This window comes from Haematobia irritans, chromosome 4, assembly GCF_050003625.1.
Source record: "Haematobia irritans isolate KBUSLIRL chromosome 4, ASM5000362v1, whole genome shotgun sequence".
Lineage (NCBI taxonomy): Eukaryota > Metazoa > Arthropoda > Insecta > Diptera > Muscidae > Haematobia > Haematobia irritans.
The window spans coordinates 205,281,084-205,306,192 of record NC_134400.1 but is presented as its reverse complement, the minus strand read 5'-3'; the positions used below and the strand labels follow the sequence as shown (position 1 = coordinate 205,306,192).

Sequence of the window (25,109 nt, the reverse complement as noted above, 5' to 3'; positions counted from 1 at the left end):
TCCAAGGCAAATAAAATTTTGATAAAATTTAAAAAAAAATCCGAAGTGTTCTGCTTTTGAACAACCAAAATAGAAAAAACTTTTTAAAAATATCAGAAATAAAATTTTGACAAAACTTTCCATAAAAATTAAATTTTGACAAAATTTTCTATAGAAATAAAATTTTAACAAAATTTTCTATAGAAATAAAATTTTAACAAAATTTCCTATAGAAATAAAATTTTGACAAAATTTCTTATAGAAATAAAATGTTGACAAAATTTTCTCTAGAAATAAAATTTTTACAAAATTATCTATAGCAAAAAAAATTTGACAATATTTTCTATAGAAATAAAATTTTGACAAAATTTTCTATAGAGATCAAATGTTGATAAAATTTTCTATAGAAATAAAATTTTGACAAAATTTTCTATAGAAACTAAATTTTGACAAAATTTTCTAAAGAAATAAAATTTTGACAAAATTTTCTATAGAAATACAATTTTGACAACATTTTTTATAAAAATAAAATTTTTGACAACATTTTCTATAAAAATAAAATTTTGACAAAATTTTCTATAGAAATTAAAATTTTGACAAAATTTTCTAAAGAAATAAAATTTTGACAAAATTTTCTGGAGAAATAAAATTTTGACAAAATTTTCTAGAGAAATAAAATTTTCCATAGAAATAAAATTTTGACAAATTTGTCTATAAAAATAACATTTTGACAAAATTTTCTATATAAATAAAATTTTGATAAAATTTTCTATAAAAATAAAATTTTGATAGCATTTTTTATAGAAATAAAATTTTGAAAAAAAAATCCACAATTTTGAAAAAAAACTCCAAGGCAAATAAAATTTTGATAAAATTTAAAAAATTGCGAAGTGTTCTGCTTTTGAACAACCAAAATTAAAAAAAAAAAATAGAAAATACTTTTTAAAAATATCAGCAAAATGCAAAGTGTCGCCCTTCGTAACTCAGTTATAAGTTGAATCCCTTTTTAATGAGAAATGGCTTTCATAATTTGTTTGTATACATTTGAGAAGAAAAATTGTTTCTTACAATGGAGATTGTATTATTTTATCAGGTCAATTTTTTTTTCAGTGTACTTATAGGACCACATGCTGATAATTCATAAATTCTAAGGAATAACGTTAACAGGGTCCTAAATATTTCTTTAGTTGTGAATTTTATTATTAACTTAAAATATCAGTCTTATTTCCTGTATATAATTCCAGAAAATAACAACCAATGCACTGCATTCATTGAAGGAAAACCCCATGAATGGACATGGAAAATGCCACCTCGAATCAATTCAATCGAATTAACCCACACCATTTACCATTTCAGGTGAAAAACAACATAAGTCATAAACCACAGACATTCAACAACCCGGTTTTTGTTTTTCTTTTTATTTTGGGGAAATGTTGCAAAAATGTGTACAATGTGCCAATAATGGACTTAACAACAATTTCAATTAAATTTAAAATTGAAAAGCATTTAGTATGATATGAGGACTATGATAAAATTTTGCATAGTGTTAAATTGATAATAAAATAGGAGTTTTATTGCCATGCCATGTATAAAGTGTTACAATGGTTTGTGCTGAATCGAATTAACAAATGGTCTTGCAAATTTAAAATTTATTTTTTTACAAGTCAAGCAAGCCTAAAATACGGAAGCTACGATTTCAATAGTCTGTTAATAATAAAAAAAGAGATGTTAATATTACATTGTATGATGATATAACGTAAGATTTAAAAATATTCATTTTAGGTTATAGTATTTTGTCTGTGATTTTGTTTTTTGTAAAATTTTGTCATGGGAATGGCTTTATGAACATCCAAATATAGTAATCTCCGCTTAATTACCTCGCTGAAAATCCCAACCTTGCTTTCAGAAATTCTTTTTTTAAAAACTTTTACCATGAACCCCAGTAGAACCCAACCAAAAAATTGGAAGTTGTTCCATAAACATTTCTTATAAAACGCATCCCGGAATCTCCCCATCAAATTTTTCCACTTCCGATGCAGTCCTTTTGGACAAGTCCACAAACATTTCTTTTAAAGCGAATTCCGGGATCCCCTATCGATTTTTTCCACTTCCGATGCAGTTTTTCAATTTGTAAAACTTAGATAATAAGAAAACAAGTAAGGAAAGTCTAAAGTCGGGCGGGGCCGACTATATTATACCCTGCACCACTTTGTAGATCTTAATTTTCGATACCATATCACATCCGTCAAATGTGTTGGGTGCTATATATAAAGATTTGTCCCAAATACATGCATTTAAATATCACTCGATTTGGACAGAATTTGATAGACTTTTCCAAAATATATAGACTCAAAATTTAAGTTGGCTAATGCACTAGGGTGGAACACAATTTTAGTAAAAAATAAATATGGGAAACATTTAAATCTGAAGCAATTTTAAGGGAACTTCGCAAAAGTTTATTTATGATTTATCGCTCGATATATATGTATTAGAAGTTTAAGAAAATAAGAGTCATTTTTACAGCTTTTCGACTAAGCAGTGGCGATTTAATAAGGAAAATGTTGGTATTTTGACCATTTTTGTCGAAATCAGAAAAACATATATATGGGAGCTATATCTAAATCTGAACCGATTTCAACCAAATTTGGCACGCATAGCTACAATACTAATTCTACTCCCTGTGCAAAATTTCAACTAAATCGGAGCAAAAAATTGGCCTCTGTGGTCATATGAGTGTAAATCGGCCGAAAGCTATATATTGGAGCTATATCTAAATCTGAACCGATTTCAACCAAATTTGGCACACTTGACTATAAGACTAAGTGTTATGCTAATACAAAATTTCAAGCAAATCGGTATAAAACTCTGGCTGCTGGGTCCATATTAGTGCATATCGGGCGAAAGATATATATGGGAGCTATATCTAAAACTGAACCGATTTCAATCAAATTTGTCACACATGCCTATACTACCAATTGTACTCCTTGTGCAAAATTTCAAGCTAATCGGGATAAAACTCTGGCTTCTGGGTCCATATAAGTGCATATCGGGCGAAAGATATATATGGGAGCTATATCTAAATCTGAATCTATTTCAACCAAATTTGGCACGCAAAGCTACAATGCTAACTCTACTCCCTGTGCAAAATTTCAACCAAATTGGGCCAAAACTCTGGCTTTTAGGACCATATTAGTCCATATCGGGCGAAAGATATATATGGGAGCTATATCTAAATCTGAACCGATTTCAATCAAATTTTGCACACTTGACTATACTACTAATTGTACTCCTAGTGCAAAATTTCAACCAAATTCGGCCACAAATCTGGCTTCTGGGGCCATATAAGTCCATATCGGACGAAAGATATATATGGGAGCTATATCTAAATCTGAACCGATTTCAAACAAATTTTGCACACTTAACTATACGACTAAGTGTTATGTTCGTACAAAATTTGAAGCAAATCGGTATAAAACAGTGGCTGCTGGGTCCATATTAGTGCATATCGGGCGAAAGATATATATGGGAGCTATATCTAAATCTGAACCGATTTCTTCCAAAATCAATAGGGTTCTATTCTGACCCAAATTAGGAACATGTGCCAAATTTGAAGGCGATTGGACTTAAATTGCGACCTAGACTTTGATCACAAAAATGTGTTCACAGAAAGACGGACGGACGGACGGACAGATGGACATGGTTATATCGACTCAGGGACCCACCCTGAGCATTATTGCCAAAGACACCATGTGTCTATCTCGTTTCCTTCTGGGTGTTACAAACATATGCACTAACTTATAATACCCTGTTCCACAGTGTGGCGCAGGGTATAAATATGGGAAACATTTAAATCTGGAGCAATTTTAAGGAAACTTCGCAAAAGTTTATTTATGATTTATCGCTCGATATATATGCATTAGAAGTTTAGGAAAATTAGAGTCATTTTTACAACTTTTCGACTAAGCAGTGGCGATTTTACAAGGAAAATGTTGGTATTTTGACCATTTTTGTCGAAATCAGAAAAACATATATATGGGAGCTATATCTAAATCTGAACCGATTTCAACCAAATTTAGCACGCATAGCTACAATGCTAATTCTACTCCCTGTGTAAAATTTCAACTAAATCGGAGTTAAAAATTGGCCTCTACGGTCATATGAGTGTAAATCGGGCGAAAGCTATATATGGGAGATATATCTAAATCTGAACCGATTTCAACCAAATTTGGCACGCATAGCTACAAAGCTAATTCTACTCCCTGTGCAAAATTTCAACTAAATCGGAGCAAAAAATTGGCCTCTATGGTCATATGAGTGTAAATCGGGCGAAAGCTATATATGGGAGCTATATCTAAATCTGAACCGATTTCAACCAAATTTGGCACGCATAGCTATAATGCTAATTATACTCCCTGTGCAAAATTTCAACTAAATCGGTGTTAAAAATTGGCCTCTGTGGTCATTTGAGTGTAAATCGGGCGAAAGCTATATATAAGAGCTATATCTAAATCTGAACCGATTTGGCTGATATTTTGCAAGTTTTTCGAGACTCATGAAATAAATCGTCTCAGAATTTAATTCTAAGACGATCGGTATACTAAGCGATGGGTCTCAGACTTTTCCTTCTTGGCGTTACATACAAATGCACAAACTTATTATACCCTGTACCACAGGAGTGGTGAAGGGTATAAAAACAAGTGTAACAAAAAATACTGACAAAAATAAAAAGTGAAATTGGAGAAAATTTTTTTGTTTTTTTTTTAAATTTGCAAAGGATGCAAAAATGGAGTACTATGACAAGCCCATGTAAAATTCATTGAAGATGATCCAAATTTGCACCACATCCGGATCACAAATTGGGGATCCAAACTACTTTTTTTGGAAGCTCTTTTTTTGCTGGGCAGCTCACCAACCCCCATAAATACATCCTCACATTATCTAGCCCTTGATGTCGTTCCATCTGTAAACCCATGGATGCAGTTAACACCACATCTCAAACTTCAGTAAATTAGTTTAAAATATCAAATAGGAATATAGTGATATACCGACCGATTTGAACCCTATTTTGCCATGTCTCTTAGTGGCTCCAAATAATCATTGGTTCCAAAATTTGCGACAAATCGCATGAAAATTAACACCAACAACAACAAATTCCACACGATTTCAAGATTTAGACAAAGGCACGGCATAAGACGGCTATCATGTAAAACCTTTTTTCGGAAGGTTCAAGTGTGGTTCATTGTTGGGTTTAATGAACTGGCTGAATTTATTCTGATAATTGGTTGATAGTTTTGCTGCAAGTATAGGATGCTGATGAGGAATGTGGTAATTCCGAAACGTGCGTCCATCCAACCATCTTGCAGTCTTTAGGGCTTCGCCCAAATAAATTTGACAAACATACTTTTCCTCTGTTGGTTAAGCTACACTTGTAGTTTAGTCAATGCATGATTTTAAGCTGAAATAAAAAAAAACACATTTTCAAAGAAATTTAAAAATCTCCTTTATTGAAAATTAAAGCGTAATTACAGACATGTCGCCATTTCTATATGGCCGTAGAATTTCACACTGAACAATATGCTTTTGTACGGTCTGATCGATATGCGGAGTGGCAAATTTATTATACTTAGACATATGTTCGTTGTTCGATTTAGGAATTCAAACATTTGTTTGAGTTACAATAATTTGTAATTTTTTCAAATTTTGAATAGGTGGGAGACGAAGTCGAGCAAAATTTTCACGAATCCTACTCTACCCGTCACCATTCTATGGTGGTGGGTATAAAAAGTTGTTTACAAATATAGTGCACAATTTTACTAAAAAAAAACAAGTATATACAGCACTAAGTTCGGCCGGGCCGAATCTTAAATACCCACCACCATGAACCAAATATTAGGGTTTCCTTTGAAATTTCAGGAGGGCTTGAGGACTTGAGGACACTTCCCGAAGATAAATTTAATGATTTCACCTATGAGGACTATATCAGATTCTGGATTTATAAGAACCATTTTTGTTTGAGGTTTCTCTTATAAGTGTGCAAGAAAATTATAAAATAACGTCTTGATTTGAAATCTTAAATCTGTAGAAGTAAAATCTGGAAATTTTACATTGAGTTTCAAGCAATTTTCATGATCAGTGCGCCTTCTACACCCTCAAGAAGTGAAGTCGGTCTATATGGAGGCATTACCAAATGGACCGATAAAAACTTAATCCGATACACGTGTTTGTGAGCCTAAAATACCAGAATATTTACAATTTCAGGCATATCAGATAAAAACTACGGTTTCTAGAAACCCAAGGAGTTAAATCGGGAGATCGTTCTTATGGGGGCTATACTAAAATATGGACCGATACTCACCATTTTCGGCACACCTCTTTATGGTCCTAAAATACCTTTAGATTTCCAATTTCAGGTAAATTGAATAAAAACTGCGGTTTCTATAAGCCCAAGAAGTAAAATCGGGAGATCGGTCTATATGGGGGCTATACTAAAATATGGACCGATACTCACCGTTTTCGGCACACCTCTTTATGACCCGAAAATACCTCTAGACTTCCAATTTCAGGTAAATAGGATAAAAACTTCGGATTCTAGAAGCCCAAGAAGTAAAATCGGGAAATCGGTCTATATCGGGGCTATACCAAAATATGGACCGATACTCACCATTTTCGACACACCTCTTTATGGACATAAAATACCTCTAGATTTCCAATTTCAGACAAATTGGATAACAACTTAGGTTTCTATAAGCCCAAGACCCCAAATCGGGAGGTCGTTTTATATGGGGACCATTCCAAAACATGGGCCGATACTCACAATTTTTGGCACACGTATTTGTGGTCCTACAGTACCTCTATATTTCCAATCTCAGGTAAATTGAATAAAAACTGCGGTTTCTATAAGCCCAATAAGTAAAATCGGGAGATCGGTCTGTATGGGGGCTATACCAAAATATGGACCGATACTCACAATTTTTGGCACACGTATTTGAGGTCCTACAATACCTCTAGATTTCCAATTTCAAGTAAATTGAATAAAAACTGCGGTTTCTATAAGCACAAGAAGTAAAATCGGGAGATCGGTCTATATGGGGGCTATACTAAAATATGGACCGATACTCACCGTTTTCGGCACACCTCCTTATGGTCATAAAATACCTCTAGATTTCAAATTTCAGGCAAATTGGATAAAAACTTCGATTTCTATAAGCCCAAGACCCCAAATTGGGAGGTCGGTTTATATGGGGACTATATCAAAACCTGGACCGATATAGCCCATCTTAGAACTTGACCTGCCTGCAGACAAAAGACGAGTTTGTGCAAAATTTCAGCACGATTGCTTCATTATTGAAGACTGTAGCGTGATTACAACAGACAGACAGACAGACGGACATCGTTATACCGTCTTCGAATTTCTCGCTGATCAAGAATATATATACTTTATATAGTCGGAAATCGATATTTCGATGTGTTACAAACAGAATGACAAACTTATTATACCCCCGTCACCATTCTATGGTGGTGGGTATAAAAAACAAGTAAGGAAAGTCTAAAGTCGGGCGGGGCCGACTATATTATACCCTGCACCACTTTGTAAATTCACATTTTCGATACTATATCAAATCCGTCAAATGTGTTGGGTGCTATATAAAAGGAGTTTTGTCCCAAATACATACAGTTTAATCTGACTCCATCTGAACAAAATTTATAATCTATAGACTTAAAATTTAAGTCGGCTAATGACATGGGATGGTACACTGGTACTGTTAGTAAAAAAATTTGGGAAACATTTTAATCTGAACCAATTTTGGGGCAACTTCACAAAAGTGTATTTGCCATTTAATGTATTTACGATTTATCGGTCGATAGATATGTATTAGAAATAAAGGAAAATTTGAGTGACTTTTACAAGTTTTCGACTTAGCAATTCGATTTTATACGAAAAATGTGGGTATTTTGGCCATTTTTTCCCAAATCGGAAATACATATATATGGAAGCTATATCGAAATCTGAACCGATTTCAATCAAATTTCACATGGATATTTAGTATTTTAGTTCTACTCCCTGTGCAAAATTTCAGATAAATCGGACTACAACTTTGACCTCTGTGGTCATATGACGTAAAATCGGGCGAAAGATATATATGGGAGATATATCTAAATCTGAAGCGATTTCAAAAAAAAATTTAGCACACCTGACTACACTACTAATTGTACTCCTAGTGCAAAATTTCAACCAACTTAGGCAAAAACTCTGGCTTCTAGGGCCATTTAAGTCCATATCGGGCGAAAGATATATATATATATATATATATATATATATATATATATATATATATATATATATATATATATATATATATATATATATATATATATATATATATATATATATATATATATATATATATATATATATATATATATATATATATATATATATATATATATATATATATATATATATATATATATATATATATATATATATATATATATATATATATATATATATATATTATATATATATATATATATATATATATATATATATATAAAGGGTGATTTGTTAAGAGCTTGATAACTTTTTTTTAAAAAAAACGCATAAAATTTGCAAAATCTCATCGGTTCTTTATTTGAAACGTTAGATTGGTCCATGACATTTACTTTTTGAAGATAATTTCATTTAAATGTTGACCGCGGCTGCGTCTTAGGTGGTCCATTCGGAAAGTCCAACTTTGGGCAACTTTTTCGAGCATTTCGGCCGGAATAGCCCGAATTTCTTCGGAAATGTTGTCTTCCAAAGCTGGAATAGTTGCTGGCTTATTTCTGTAGACTTTAGACTTGACGTAGCCCCACAAAAAATAGTCTAAAGGCGTCAAATCGCATGATCTTGGTGGCCAACTTACCGGTCCATTTCTTGAGATGAATTGTTCTCCGAAGTTTTCCCTCAAAATGGCCATAGAATCGCGAGCTGTGTGGCATGTAGCGCCATCTTGTTGAAACCACATGTCAACCAAGTTCAGTTCTTCCATTTTTGGCAACAAAAAATTTGTTAGCATCGAACGATAGCGATCGCCATTCACCGTAACGTTGCGTCCAACAGCATCTTTGAAAAAATACGGTCCAATGATTCCACCAGCGTACAAACCACACCAAACAGTGCATTTTTCGGGATGCATGGGCAGTTCTTGAACGGCTTCTGGTTGCTCTTCACTCCAAATGCGGCAATTTTGCTTATTTACGTAGCCATTCAACCAGAAATGAGCCTCATCGCTGAACAAAATTTGTCGATAAAAAAGCGGATTTTCTGCCAACTTTTCTAGGGCCCATTCACTGAAAATTCGACGTTGTGGCAGATCGTAAGTCTATTCATGATGAAATGTCAAAGCATACTGAGCATCTTTCTCTTTGACACCATGTCTGAAATCCCACGTGATCTGTCAAATACTAATGCATGAAAATCCTAACCTCAAAAGAATCACCCTTTATATATATATATATATATATATATATATATATATATATATATATATATATATATATATATATATATATATATATATATATATATATAATATATATATATATATATATATATATATATATATATATAATATATATATATATATATATATATATATATATATATATATATATATATATATATATATATATATGAGAGCTATATCTCAATCTGAACCGATTTCAACCAAATTTGGCACACCTGACTATAGTACTTATTGTTCTCTTGGTGCAAAATTTCAAGCAAATTAGGGTAAAACTCTGGCTTCTGGGGCCATATAAGTCCATATCGGGCGAAAGATATATATGGGAGCCATATCTAAATCTGAACCAATTTCTTCCAAAATCAATAGGGTTCTATTCTGAGCCAAAACACATACTTGTGCCAAATTTGAAGTCGATTGGACTAAAACTGCGACCTAGACTGTGATCACAAAAATGTGTTTGCAGACAGACGAACGGACGGACAGACGGACATGGCTAGATCGACTCAGGGACCCACCCTGAGCATTATTGCCAAAGACACCATGTATCTATCTCGTCTTATTCTGGATGTTGCAAACTTATGCACTAACTTATAATACCCTGTTCAACAGTGTGGCGCAAGGTATAATGAAATAGTTCATATTTTCCTAAAATGCGAGAAGTTTGCTTAAATTAAGTTCATTAGTCTCTCAAATGAGTAAATTGTACTAAAATTGTATTTGTCTTGAAATTCGTACAGCGCTAAAGACATTTTTAAAATTTTTAAATCCATTTTTTTTTTAGTATATGAAATTTTCTTAACAAAACAGAAAAATTATTGTTTTTAATAAATTTTCTTCAATTTGACAAAAGGTATTAACTTATTTATGACATGTTTCAATTAGAAAATTATTTTAATTAAAATTTTCTAAAATTCACCTACATTTTCTTTCAAGGTAGGTTCACTTTTTTGGGGGTGTGGATCTACATCGTTTTTTCAAAGTTTTTTTTTTTAACAATTCCAGTCCAGTTGTGCTTTCCACAAAGTCAATTAACGTGAAAATAAAAGTCTATCTAAATGGGTCTGTCACAAAAATTTCTCATAAAACAAAATTCCCTAAATTCATGTAATAAAATATTAATGTTTTGCTACTTTGCCATCACCATTAAATCGGAAAAATTCTTGGCCATTCTAGTGAATTATGCAAAATTACAATTAAGCTAAGCAACGGTCTTGAATTTTAAAACTCCAGGCTGGCTATTAAATTTCCCCACAAAAATACGTAATTATGCTGAATAAGTAAAACATCGTGAGTGCAAGTAGTGTGACATTGCTGTAGGCAAAAAGACACACACACGCCTCTCGCGCCTCTTCGAATTCTTACTGACACACCTCATTGGGTGCCAAAACACTTACTCACACACATAGTCATCCTGCCATATGTAGAGAATTTTAAAATGCAAACTCAACAAATTAGTGTGAGAATTAAAAACAACTAGCCCACCAAATATTTGCCGATGGTTGGTTGGGTGACGTCGTTATTGGCGTCTTAAAACCAATACCAATAAATTCTTTGATAACTGTTAGTTAATGTTGGGAGAACTTAAGCACCCATGGGAATGTGACGTTCTTAACACTTACCTGAAAAATCATATAGCCTGAGTCATACATCCAGAAATCATCCAAGGTATGACCCGGTTTGGATAGCTGTATTGCCAGGCATTGCTTGAGAATTAACCTGCACCGTTGAGGTCCACCCGGTGATTTGGTACCCATTTTTTGTGAATTCTTTAAAGACTGCAAATTAAAACCAATTGTGGTGTTGGGTATTGTTCGCGTCAAAGTTGACTTTAAGCCGGTCTTCGATGTAATTATGTGGGCTATCTATGGTGGTCTTGGCTATTGTGACTTGGGTGGCAGCCCAGACAAGCCGTTGGCTAATTTGTTGTTTTATTCTGTTATTTTTTTCTGTCGTCACTTTTAGCCGGGTGTTAAACGCGTTAGACACTTTAACTCTTTGTTTTTTTTGCTATTCTTCCGGGGTTATGTAGAAATAGAACTTGTCAGACGGGTGATCTTTTTTATTTCGTTTTTTTATTGGTATTTATTTTTATTTTTCACTCACTAAACACTCTATAATCGGCATAGGTAACACCTCATTGCAAAACATACTAACAAACACACACGTACACGCACTCGCATCACCTTGACATCGCGCGCGCACACTCACTCTTTACACTTTAAATAGTGGTGATGATGGTGGTGGCGGCGGCGGCGGCTTAACGGCAAACGAAAATCCACAATAATTTTCGCAAAACAACGCACTACGACAACGGACGGCAATCAACTGACAAAGCCCGGTTATGATTCCTTTTAGCCAAGTCGTCGTAGTCGGATCTGTTGCTATCTCTTCGTTACAACTTATGAACTTCGTTTTCTTATAGAGAACGAGTGATGTGGTAGTCGTGTTTTATGCTGTTGCCGCCAGTTAGTTGATGTTGTTCGTTTTTCGTTCGTTCATTGTTCTCAACACTAAATTCACTTCAATTTTGTCAACAACAAATCTCACTCTCTGCTCTTGCTAATGCTCCACAACTACTTGTTGCAGTATGTTGTTGTTGTTATACTTGTCTTCATGTACTCCCATGTACTCCCATTTACTCCAATTACTCTTTCTTTATTAGCCCCAATTCTCCTGGCTACATTACGCTCAATACTGACTGAAGACAATACAAAAGAAATTGATTGTTGACTGCTCTGCTGAAATGAGAATGAGACAGACAAACATAAAGAGAAGTTAGTTGAGTTCGTATGGATGGATGGAGTTTTATATTTTTATTAAAAGCAAATACGAGCAACATAGTTATACACTTAAAAGAGAACAAATAAAAAAGCACTTAGTGTCTGAGCCCTAATAAGACAAGTTTGATGGGAGAATATGGGGGAGTCCATACAAACATAAAACTTATGCCAAAGAAAAATAAACTCATTGCAAAAGATGTGGTTTCGAACCCAAAAATGATTGATTCTGTGTCTATAGATCTATATTAGGTGTACACCTTTTTTTATTTTGTTCAAATGCAAAATTCTCTGAGTATAAAACGCCGTCCTAAATCGGCAAAAAAGATGAGTTTAATATGATTCAGCTTAAACTAAAATCGGGCAGCACTCAATGATACAAGAGAAATTCACCAATGGTGGTATTACTAGACTGAAATTCGAAGTCAAAACAGGCCAAAAGAATTGCGGAAAAAACTTCGGAAGTGAATTTCTTCGTACTAATGAGGATCACAAACCCTCGCGTATATGAGAGACAATTTTCTAAATAAGATCAGATTTTCAATTTCACAACTGCTATGAAAAGTCGACTTTTCCACCTATCGCCATTTTAAAATGTGGAAAATTTAACTTTTCCGGAGTTCGACTTCTTCAAAAAATGTTGTAAATAAAGGATATCGTCTACAGATACTCTCAGAGTTACCATAGAAATATTTGTCATATTCGACATTTTAATCCAATGTCGAATTTTCCGTTAAAAGTCGATCAGTCGATTTTGACTGACATCTCTAAAATAGCAAAAATCGATTTGTCCAATTTGAAGATCTACTTTTCTACTTTTGAATCCTTAGGAAGAACCTTTCATATATAGGTCCAAAATCCTGTCGTCAAACCCTGAAGTACTTTGGGATAAACAAAAGAAATTATACCACATTCAGGATGTTCTATCTGACAAGGGTTCTTCCATAATCTTCAGGTTCTGAGACCTCAAAATGAATGCACAAATATTTGGCCTACAATCTCCAATCACGAGCGACCGGTAGCGGGTCCTGTCAAACCAAGGGAGCTGACACCGACTCCACACTAGACGTTAGGATCCAAGAACACCAAAGAGCTACAACTCTCAAACACGAAACTAATATCGCCAAATTTTGGGTATGAGAAAACTGTATCTGCGATGGGTGGCTCGATAGTTGACTACAGATAATAATCGCAACATTGAAATCATTGTAGTGCAGTATATGCAACCGAGTTTCGTTTCATGAGTATCAACGTTTAATTGAGCCGATTTTTCTCCATGAGTTTGTATTCCTCAGATTTTGTTCATGCGACGTCTCTTTATGTTTTTAAACATAAACAAATATATACGGCCATAAGTTCGGCCAGGCCGAATCTTATGTACCCTCCATCATGGATTGCGTAGAAACTTCTACGAAAGACTGTTATCCCCAATCGAATTACTTGGATTGTGGTATCTTAAATCGTTTTCTAAATTGTGAGTTAGTCCATACGTGGTATATATTAGACAAAAAAGGTATGTGTGGGTAAGTCTACAAATAATTACGAATGGACTTTTGCACGGTACGTAGGGAACCAGAATTGAAATATGGGGGTCGCTTATATGGGGGCTATATACAATTATTGATATGGACCAATTTTTGTGTGATTGGGGATCGATTTATCTGAGGGCTACATATAACTATAGACCGATATGGACCTAGTTAGGCATGGTTGTTAACGGCCATATACTAGCACAATGGACCAAATTTCAACTGACTCGCATGAAATTTGCTCCTCCAAGAGGCTCCAAAACCAAATCTCGGGATCGGTTTATATGGGGGCTATATATGATTATGGACTGATATGGACCACTTTTTGGCATGGTTGTTGATACCATATACTAACATCACGTACCCAATTTCAACCGAATCGGATGAATTTTGCTCTTCCAAGGGGCTCCGGAGGTCAAATCTGGGGATCGGTTTATATAGGGGCTATATATAATTATAGACTGATTTCGACCAATTTTGGCATGGCTTTTATAGACCATATACTAACACCATGTACCAAAATTTCAGCCGGATCGGATGAAATTTGCTTCTCTTAGAGGCTCCGTCAGCCAAATCGGGGGATCGGTTTATATGGGGGCTATATATAATTATTGAACGATGTGGACCAACTTTTGCATAGTTGTTAGAGACCATATACTAACACCATGTACCAAATGCCAGCCGGATCGGATGAAATTTGCTTCTCTTAGAGGCTCCGCAAGCCAACTCTGGGGATCAGTTTATATGGGGGCTATATATAATTATTGACCGATGTGGACCAATTTTTGCGTAGTTGTTAGAGACCATATACTAACACCATGTACCAAATGCCAGCCGGATCGGATGAAATTTGCTTCTCTTAGAGGGTCTACAAGCCAAATTTGGGGATCCTTTTATATGGGGCTATACATAAAAGTGGACCGATATGGCCCATTTGCAATACCATCCAACCTACATCAATAGCAATACCATCCGACCTACATCAATAACAACTACTTGTGCCAAGTTTCAAGTCCATAGCTTGTTTCGTTCGGAAGTTAGCGTGATTTCAACAGACGGACGGACGAACATGCTCAGATCGACTCAGAATTTCACCACGACCCAGAATATATATACTTTATGGGGTCTTAGACACAGTAACACATCGAAATATTGATGTGTTACAAACGGAATGACAACGTTAATATGCCCCCATCCTATGGTGGAGGGTATAAAAATTCCTCTTTGGCCGATGAAGGAGGTCAATGCCGCTAACGAGGCCTCGATGGTCAACTTCATTCACATCATTCCCCTCAGAAAAAAGGCAGGTAACATACATAATTTTACTAAATTCGAAATTCGCACAAAATTGAATTTGGAAGAAATCGAATCAAATTTAGATATAGCTCCCATATATATGTATCGCCCGATTTCAACAAATGGGGTCACGTTGCGCTTTTTTTCAAACGGATCGTCACCAAATTTGGCAAAATGGTAATTTTTTTCATCGCCCTTCAAGTCTGCAAAATTTCATCCAAATCGGTTCAGATTTAGATATAGCTCTCATATATATGTATCGCCCGATTTTCCCAAATTTGGCCACAAAACCTTTATTTATCAACCGATCTTACTCAAAGTTGCCTAAATATAATCTTCTTTAGCACTAACTATATGTGCAAAAAATCATCGAAATCGGTTCAGATTTAGCTATAGCTCCCATATATATGTACCGCCCGATTTTTCTTAATTTTGCCATAAAACCCTTATTTATCAACCCATCTTACCCAAATTTGGCTAAATGTAGTCTTCTATAGCACTAACTATATGTGCAAAAAATCATCGAAATCGGTTCAGATTTAGATATAGCTCCCATATATATGTATAGCCCGATTTTCCCAAATTTGGCCATAGAACCCTTATTTATTAACCGATCTTACTAAAAGTTGGCTAGATCCAGTCCTCTATAGTACTTACTATATGTGCAAAATTTCATTGAAATCGGTTCAGATATACATATAGCTCCCATATATTTATCACCCGATTTTGAAAAATTCGCCCCTAATAACCTTATGTTTGACCATACAGGCCTCATTTCTTAACTGATCTTACTCAAATCTTGCACAAGGTAACCTTTTGTGGTATTAATCAAACCCGCAAAATATTATGCAAATTGGTTCAGATTTAGATATAGCTTCCATATATATGCATCGCTTGATTTTCCCAAATTCGGCCATAGTACTCTTATTTATTAACCAATGTTACTCAAATTTCAAATTTTTATGTACTAGCCGATCGTACTTATACGTACTTGTAGCTCTTACATAAGAATATTGCTCGATTTTTACAAATTTGAATTTATTACCCACACTAATTTAACGATTTTCTCTTTTTAATAATGGGCTCAATATTAGTGGCATACTAACTCCGTAGGTGCAATATCAACACAGCCAGTGTTGCTAGAAGTAGGGGAAATTCCTATATATATAGGGTTTTTCTAATATTTAGCGCCTTGTAGGGACGAGAAAATTAGAGGCCGGCAAGGCTTGATTTTTAACAATGTGTGGTAAACTTTATTCCTGTAGAAAATTTTGTCAACATTTTATTTCTATAGAATTTTTTTTTCAAAATATTATTTCTATAAAGAATTTTTTCAAAATTTTATTTCTGTGGAATTTTTTCTCAAAATTTTATTTGTATAGAATTTATTGTCAAAATTTTATTTCTATAGAAAAATTTCTCACAAAAATTTGTTTATAGAAACTTTTTCCAAAATTTTAGTTTTATAGAGATTTAACAAAAAAGATTACTGATTTGGGTAGAAATCTACCAAATGTGGTAACCGTGGTGGTAATACAAATTTATATTCTAAGTTATATACGTTGCATATTCATGTTTTAAGAAAATAAAGTACTTAAAACCATTTTTGTTTTGTAAAATTTTTTAAATTTAACGAAAAATATAGTAGGGAAAATTGTTTGGGAATGTATGGGAAAGTAGGGAACTTTTTTGTCCTTGTAGGGTAAACCGAACATTTTCCCTGGCAACATTGACTATGAGCTTTAGTCAGATTGACACAAAGCACCCATGGACATGTACCCCTTAATTTTCTTAAATATGCAACTGCGGTTTATCTCCCAGACCTATATGTTACCCCACAAATGCTTACGATTACTAATTCTGTAATGGTGGTTTAGGGTATGATATAGTCGGCCCCGCCCGACTTTCTACTTTACTTACTTGTTTTTTATACAAATTAAGGGAAGTTTACTGAAATTGTGGTCATAAGTTTCTGAAATGGTTAAATTTTACATAAGTTGTACCTGTTTTGAACTTCGTAAAGATATTTTAATAATTATTAACTCAAAAAATTTTCCTTCAAAATTCCTCTCTTCTTAAACAACAGAAAAATTTTATTATTTATAGTAAATTTCCTTCAATTTGACAAATACTATTAACATATTTATATCATGTTACAGTTAGTAAAATATTTTAGTTAAAATTTTCTAAAATTAATCTACATTTTCATTGATGGTGGGTTCACTTTTTGCCAAATTTTAATAATAAATTTACTTAAAATTATTAAAATTTTTCTTTGGCGAGAGTATAATAAGTAAAAATTTAATAATAGACTTCCTTGTTTTTGTTCGTTCTCTATAAAGAATTTCATCTCAATTTCAAAAATATATGGAAATACCCATACACACACAGACAAATCTCTCTATACGAGTGCATACATATATGTAAATAAACCACAAAGTGATCGGTGGTGGTGGTGGTGGTGGGTGATCTTAATGCAATTCTTATTCAGGCAATATGCGTCGTATACGTTGTCTTCGTTATTGTCGCCATTCCATACAACACAAACGGTAACCTGAGAATATACGAGCAATAAATACCGAATGAATTCATTGTTGGTAATGAGTAACACTGACTTGCGTCTAACTGAGAGTATATTCATCTAAATATGTACGACTGTCTACCCAAATCGAAGACAAATAATGAATACATGATTATGGGCGAGTACCTACCCCACCCACCATTCATCAATCAATACAAGTGTAAGCGAGTATTTGAATATTGGCATCATGCAAAATCAATCATAATGTGCAATAAATTGCTGCTTACTATTAATGTTAATGGGTATTAAATATAATAGTAGACATTTGCCATTATCATCAAATGCCAAAAAGACAATAGAGGTGCTAATCTGTTGTGCTAAAGGCACCGCAACTAGGAAATCTATAGCCTCATCAGCTATGAATATGGATATGGATAGATTCCTTTAAGAAAAACAACAACAACAACAACATAGACAATTGACAGACCATATTCATCGATACCAAATGAATTTAAAATAGATTGACATGTGTATGAATATGAATGGATGAATGAATAGATATCAGCGTACATATCACGTTTTCCAGTTGAGTTTATTGTTAATTGACTTAAGTAATTTTGTAAAAAATTAATGTTTATTATCCCAAACCCAGCAAAAAAAAGCGTCGCCAAAAAAGTACTTAAAATGTTCTTTTTAGATCCGAAAGTGGTGCAAAATTGGCGCAGAAGCGATGAATTTAACATGGCCTTGTCATATGACGTACATTCAATAGCCGTTGTACTGAATCTGCATCATCCCAATCCAGTGTTTTGGATGTGAATTTATGATATTGTGACAAATAAATAATTTTTATAATTATACCCTAATCTTTGATCTTTGATCTGCCGAAAAAAATGTGCCTACCAGAAATATTGATTTTAGACCCCATAAAATATATACCGATAGACTCAGAATCACCTCCTGAGTCGATTTAGCACTTGGTGTCCGTCCGTCCGTCCGTCTGTCCATGTATTTATTGTTTGCAGGATTCCGGTCGCAATTATTAACCGATTTTGATAAAATTTGGTACAGAATCTTTTTTTGGGCACAAGAACGAACGCTATTGAATTTGGAAGAAATCGGATCAAATTTAGATATAGCTCCCATATATATGTATCGCCCGATTTCGACAAATGGGGTCATGTTGCGCTTTGTTACTCACCGATCGTGCCAATTTGGCACAAAGTAATATTTTTCATCACTCTTCAAGTCTGCAAAATTTCATTGAAATCGGTTCAGATTTAGATGTAGCTCTCATATATATGTATCGCCCGATTTTCCCAAATTTGGCCACAAAACTCTTATTTATCAACCGCTCTTACTCAAACTTGGCTTACTTTAATCTTTTATAGCACTAACTATATGTGCAAAAAATCATCGAGACCGGTTCAGATTTTGCTATAGCCCCCATATATATGTATCGCCCGATTTTCCCAAATTTGCCCATAAAATCCTTATTTACACACAAAAATTTTTTTTCTGATTCAATCACGAAATTAATTGATCCAATTAATTTTTTAATTGAAATGTCTTCAATCACGAAAATGATAGTATCAATCACAGTTTTAATTGGGCATAGAAAAAATTCTTGATTAAAAAATTAATTGATTTCATTGCCAAATTTCAATTAATTTTGTAATTGATTCAATTAAAAATTTAATTGATGTTGATTGCAAAACTCAATTAATTTATTAATTAAAAAAGGTAACTATTTTCAATTACATTCTGAATTGGCTTAGAATTTTTATTTGGATTAACAATTGATTGTTCGAAAAAAAATTTTAACTAAAAATTTAAAAAAAAATGTTCATCATCATCATAAACTGACTTAATCTTCCGAATTTGATTAAAAGTTAATTGTATCAATTAACTTTTTAATTAAAAAATTTAAAATGTTCAATCATTGACTTAATTAACTTAATGTTTCTATCTTGATTAAAAAGTTAATTGTACCAATTAATTTATTAATTGAAAAAAATTTCAACTTCAATTAACTTTTTAATTGGAAATATTTTGGTGATTTTTTTTCTGTGTATCAACCGATCTTACTCAAAGTTGGCCAAATGTAATCTTCTATAGCACTAACTGTATGTGCAAAATTTCATCGAAATCGGTTCAGATTGAGATATAGCTCCCATATATAACAGGTTGGCTGATAAGTCCCCGGTCTGACACATAGATGGCGTCGCTAGTATTAAATGCAATTATTTTTATATAGTACCAACCTTCAAATGATTCGTGTAAAAATTTGACGTCTGTAAGTCAATTAGTTTGTGAGATAGAGCTTCTTTTGTGAAGCAACTTTTGTTATTGTGAAAAAAATTGACAAAAAGGAATTTCGTGTTTTGATAAAATACTGTTTTCTGAAGGGAAAAAATACGATGGAAGCAAAAACTTGGCTTGATAATGAGTTTCCGGACTGTGCCCCAGGGAAATCAACAATAATTGATTGGTAAGCAAAATTCAAGCGTGGTGAAATGAGCACGGAGGACGGTGAACGCAATGGACGCCCGAAAGAGGTGGTTACCGACGAAAACATCAAAAAAATCCACAAAATGATTTTGAATGACTGTAAAATGAAGTTGATCGAGATAGCAGAGGCCTTAAAGATATCAAAGGAACGTGTTGGTCATATCATTCATCAATATTGGGATATGCGGAAGCTCTGTGCAAAATGGGTGCCGCGCAAGCTCACATTTGACCAAAAACAACAACGTGTTGATGATTCTGAGCGGTGTTTGTAGCTTTTAACTCGTAATACACCCGAGTTTTTCCGTCGATATGTGACAATGGATGAAACATGGCTCCATCACTACACTCCTGAGTCCAATCGACAGTCGGCTGAATGGACAGCCACCGGTGAATCGTCTCCGAAGCGTGGAAAGACTCAAAAGTCCGCTGGCAAAGTAATGGCCTCTGTTTTTTTTGGGATGCGCATGGACTAATTTTTATACCCTCCACCAAAGGATGGGGGGTATATTAACTTTGTCATTCCGTTTGTAACACATCGAAATATTGCTCTAAGACCCCATAAAGTATATATATTCTGGGTCGTGGTGAAATTCTGAGTCGATCTGAGCATGTCCGTCCGTCCATCCGTCCGTCTGTTGAAATCACACTAACTTCCGAACGAAACAAACTATCGACTTGAAACTTGACACAAGTAGTTGTTATTGACGTAGGTCGGATGGTATTGCACTCCACTTTTACATATAGCCCCCATATAAACGGACCCCCAAATTTGGCTTGCCGATCCTCTAAGAGAAGCAAATTTCATCCGATCCGGCTGAAATTTGGTACATGGTGTTAGTATAAGGTCTCTAACAACCATGCAATAATTGGTCCACATCGGCTCATAATTATATATAGCCCCCATATAAACCGATCCCCAGATATGACCTCCGCAGCCTCGTGGAAGAGCAAAATTCAACCGATTCGGTTTAAATTTGGTATGTGGTGTTAACATATGACCTCAAACACCCATGCAAAAATTGGTCGAAATCGGTCCATAATTATATATAGCCCCCATATAAACCGATCCACAGATTTGACCAACGGAGCCCCTTGGAAGAGCAAAATTCATCCCATTCGCTGGAAATTTGGTACGTGAGGTTAGTACATGATATTTAACAACCATGCCAAAAGTGGTCCATATCAGTCCAAAATCATATATAGCCCCCATATATGATTTGATGTTAGCAAATGGTATCCAACAACCATGCAGTAATTGGTTCATATCAGTCCACAATTATATATAGCCCCCATATAAACCGATCCCCAGATTTGACCTCCGGTGCTTTTTGGAGAAGCAAAATTCATCCGATCTGGTTGAAATTTGGTACGTGGTCCATATCAGTTCATAATAATATATAGCCCCCATATAAACCAATCCCGAGATTTAGTTTTGGAACCTCTTGGAGGAGCAAATTTCATCCGAGTCAGGTGAAATTTGGTACATTGTGCTAGTATGTGCTGGCCGTTAACAACCATGCCTAACTAGGTCCATATCGGTCTATAGTTATATATAGCCCTCAGATAAATCGATCCCCAATCACACAAAAATTGGTCCATATCAAGTTCATAATTGTATATAGCCCACATATAAGCGACCCTCATATTTCAATTCTGGCTCTCTACGTACCGTGCAAAAGTCCATATCGATTCGTAATTATTTGTAGACTTACCTATACATACCTTTTTTTGTCTAATATATACCACGTATGGACTAACTCACAATTTAGTAAACGATGTTAAGAAGTTTTAAGATACCACAACCAAATTAATTCGATTGTGGATGACAGTCTTTCGTAGAAGTTTCTACGCAATCCATGGTGGAGGGTACATAAGATTCGGCCTGGCCGAACTTACGGCCGTATATACTTGTTTTTTATTAAGTTAAAAAAATATATTTTCTTTATATATGTATATCTGTCTATTCATGTAATGATAATCCATTAGGGTCATCACTCATTTGGTGAAATTTTGCTTATAAGCAAAATTATTGTAAATTTTTGCATAAGTTGCAGTTAATCACTTTGCCCCATAGATGAATGACTCTTAGGTCAGGTAAACCAAAAAGACCAGCATATTCGTTACTATGTTAGATCTCCTAAATTAAAGCAATCCTTCATAATCAACATTCGCATCTATAAATGAGAAATTTACCACAAAAAATTCACGCACGCACGCACACATACATTAAGAGAAGAATGCCATACACATGGATGGACCTTCGACAAGTCGAGGGGTTTGAAAAAGCAAAAGCAATGATCTCATCACCTACATACCTTAGTGCGACTATCTCACTATGCTGTTATTTATTAATGTATTTTGTATTATTATTATCTGTTTTTGTTTTTGTTTTTGTTTTTTTTTCTTAATATTTATTTATTCCACCACTTCCATTTCATTATGTGGGATATCATAAGAGCCATGGTCTCGGCTTTGGCCACTTCTTTGTCTGTCTATGGCAATCTTTCTGTCTGTCCATGCATGGCGAATGTCCGTCTTATTCTGTCCATTATAAGAGTATAAAAAATACCACCACCATGACCAGTCAGAAGAAACTTAGAGAGGGAGAGAGGTAAAGTAAAACGGCCCTACCACAGAGACCAAGACCATAACCAAACGAAACCAAACCACAGCAAACAAAACCCTAGCCGCCATAAAACCTTTGCAGAGATATTGGCGAAAAAAAACAGAACTTCCAAAAACTGCTAACAATAGTCGGGTTATGTGTGTGAAGCCGCCACAAATACTACGCTTTTTTTTATTCTCCACATCTTGGACCAGAGATTTAAGCCCATTTTTAAACAAAAACTAAAAAGCACACACAATAGCATACCTATCAACAATCAAACTAAAAAGATCCCAGACTATAAGGCCAACAAATTAAAAAAAAGACCACAAAAGCAAAACTCAGCCGAAAAATTCACAATGATTCTAAAGTGAAATTTACAAATACCGCGGAGCTTCTCTTGAATAATCTCTGAATTAGGTTTCATTTTTATGTAAAAAAAAATATTATTAAGAATAATTAGAGAATATTTTTTCACAATTTTTAGAATTTAAGAATTGGGGTATACAGAAAAAAAAATATTTGAAGTTGAACATATTTTCAATTAATTAATTAATTTATACAATTAACTTTTTAAGTTAATTAAGTGAATGATTGAAAATTTTAAAATATTTAATTAAAAGATAATTTGACACAATTAACTTTTTAATCAAATTCAGAAGACTAAGTCAATTAAAATAGTGACGGAAAATGTTTTAATTTTTAATTAAAAATTTATTTCAAAAAAATAAGTCATTTAAGAAATGAATTGAAAATTGCTGCATTTTTAATGAAAACATTAATTGAATTTTGCAATCAACATCAATTACATTTTTAAACCCTCCACCATAGGATGGGGGTGGGAACCACCGTGGTGCAATGGTTAGCATGCCCGCCTTGCATACACAAGGTCGTGGGTTCGATTCCTGCTACGACCGAACACCAAAAAGTTTTTCAGCGGTGGATTATCCCACCTCAGTAATGCTGGTGACATTTCTGAGGGTTTCAAAGCTTCTCTAAGTGGTTTCACTGGAATGTGGAACGCCGTTCGGACTCGGCTATAAAAAGGAGGTCCCTTGTCATTGAGCTTAACATGGAATCGGGCAGCACTCAGTGATAAGAGAGAAGTTCACCACTGTGGTATCACAATGGACTGAATAGTCTAAGTGAGCCTGATACCTCGGGCTGCCACATAACCTAACCTAACCTATAGGATGGGGGTATATTAACTTTGTCAGTCCGTTTGTAACACATCGAAATATTGCTCTAAGACCCCATAAAGTATATATATTCTGGGTCGTGGTGAAATTCTGAGTCGATCTGAGCATGTCCGTCCGTCCGTCTGTTGAAATCACGCTAACTTCCGAACGAAACAAGCTATCGACTTGAAACTTGGCACAAGTAGTTGTTATTGATGTAGGTCGGATGGTATTGCAAATGGGCCATATCGGTTCACTTTTACATATAGCCCCCATATAAACGGACCCCCAAATTTGGCTTGCAGACCCTCTAAGAGAAGCAAATTTCATCCGATCCGCCTGAAATTTGGTACATGGTGTTAGTATATGGTCTCTAACAACCATGCAAAAATTGGTCCATATCGGTCCACTTTTACGTATAGCCCCCATATAAACGAACCCCCAAATTTGGCTTGCGATTGCTCTAAAAGAAGTAAATTTCATCCGATCAAGCTGAAATTTGGTACATGGTTTTAGTACATGGTCTCTAACAACCATGCAAAAATTGGTCCACATCGGTACATAGTTATAAAGGGTGATTTGTTAAGAGCTTGATAACTTTTTTAAAAAAAAAAACGCATAAAATTTGCAAAATCTCATCGGTTCGTTATTTGAAACGTTGGTCCATGACATTTACTTTTTGAAGATAATTTCATTTAAATGTTGACCGCGGCTGCGTCTTAGGTGGTCCATTCGGAAAGTCCAATTTTGGGCAACTTTTTCGAGCATTTCGGCCGGAATAGCCCGAATTTCTTCGGAAATGTTGTCTTCCAAAGCTGGAATAGTTGCTGACTTATTTCTGTAGACTTTAGACTTGACGTAGCCCCACAAAAAATAGTCTAAAGGCGTCAAATCGCATGATCTTGGTGGCCAACTTACCGGTCCATTTCTTGAGATGAATTGTTCTCCGAAGTTTTCCCTCAAAATGGCCATAGAATCGCGAGCTGTGTGGCATGTAGCGCCATCTTGTTGAAACCACATGTCAACCAAGTTCAGTTCTTCCATTTTTGGCAACAAAAAGTTTGTTAGCATCGAACGATAGCGATCGCCATTCACCGTAACGTTGCGTCCAACAGCATCTTTGAAAAAATACGGTCCAATGATTCCACCAGCGTACAAACCACACCAAACAGTGCATTTTTCGGGATGCATGGGCAGTTCTTGA

General features: G+C 34.5%; 1 protein-coding gene across 2 annotated transcripts in view; it reads right to left on the bottom strand.

Annotated features, from left to right (window-relative positions):
* The window catches only part of ko (Stork-head domain-containing protein knockout), a 283,660-nt gene that overhangs the window by 70,678 nt on the left and 187,873 nt on the right, over positions 1-25,109 (bottom strand). Inside the window, exon 2 of one of the 2 annotated variants that reach the window (XM_075304326.1) lies at positions 11,108-12,226. In XM_075304326.1, the coding sequence (XP_075160441.1) occupies positions 11,108-11,242 (135 nt within the window). In that variant the 5' untranslated portion in view covers positions 11,243-12,226. The remainder of the gene's footprint in view (positions 1-11,107; positions 12,227-25,109) is intronic. The other variant, XM_075304327.1, reaches the window with a different exon arrangement.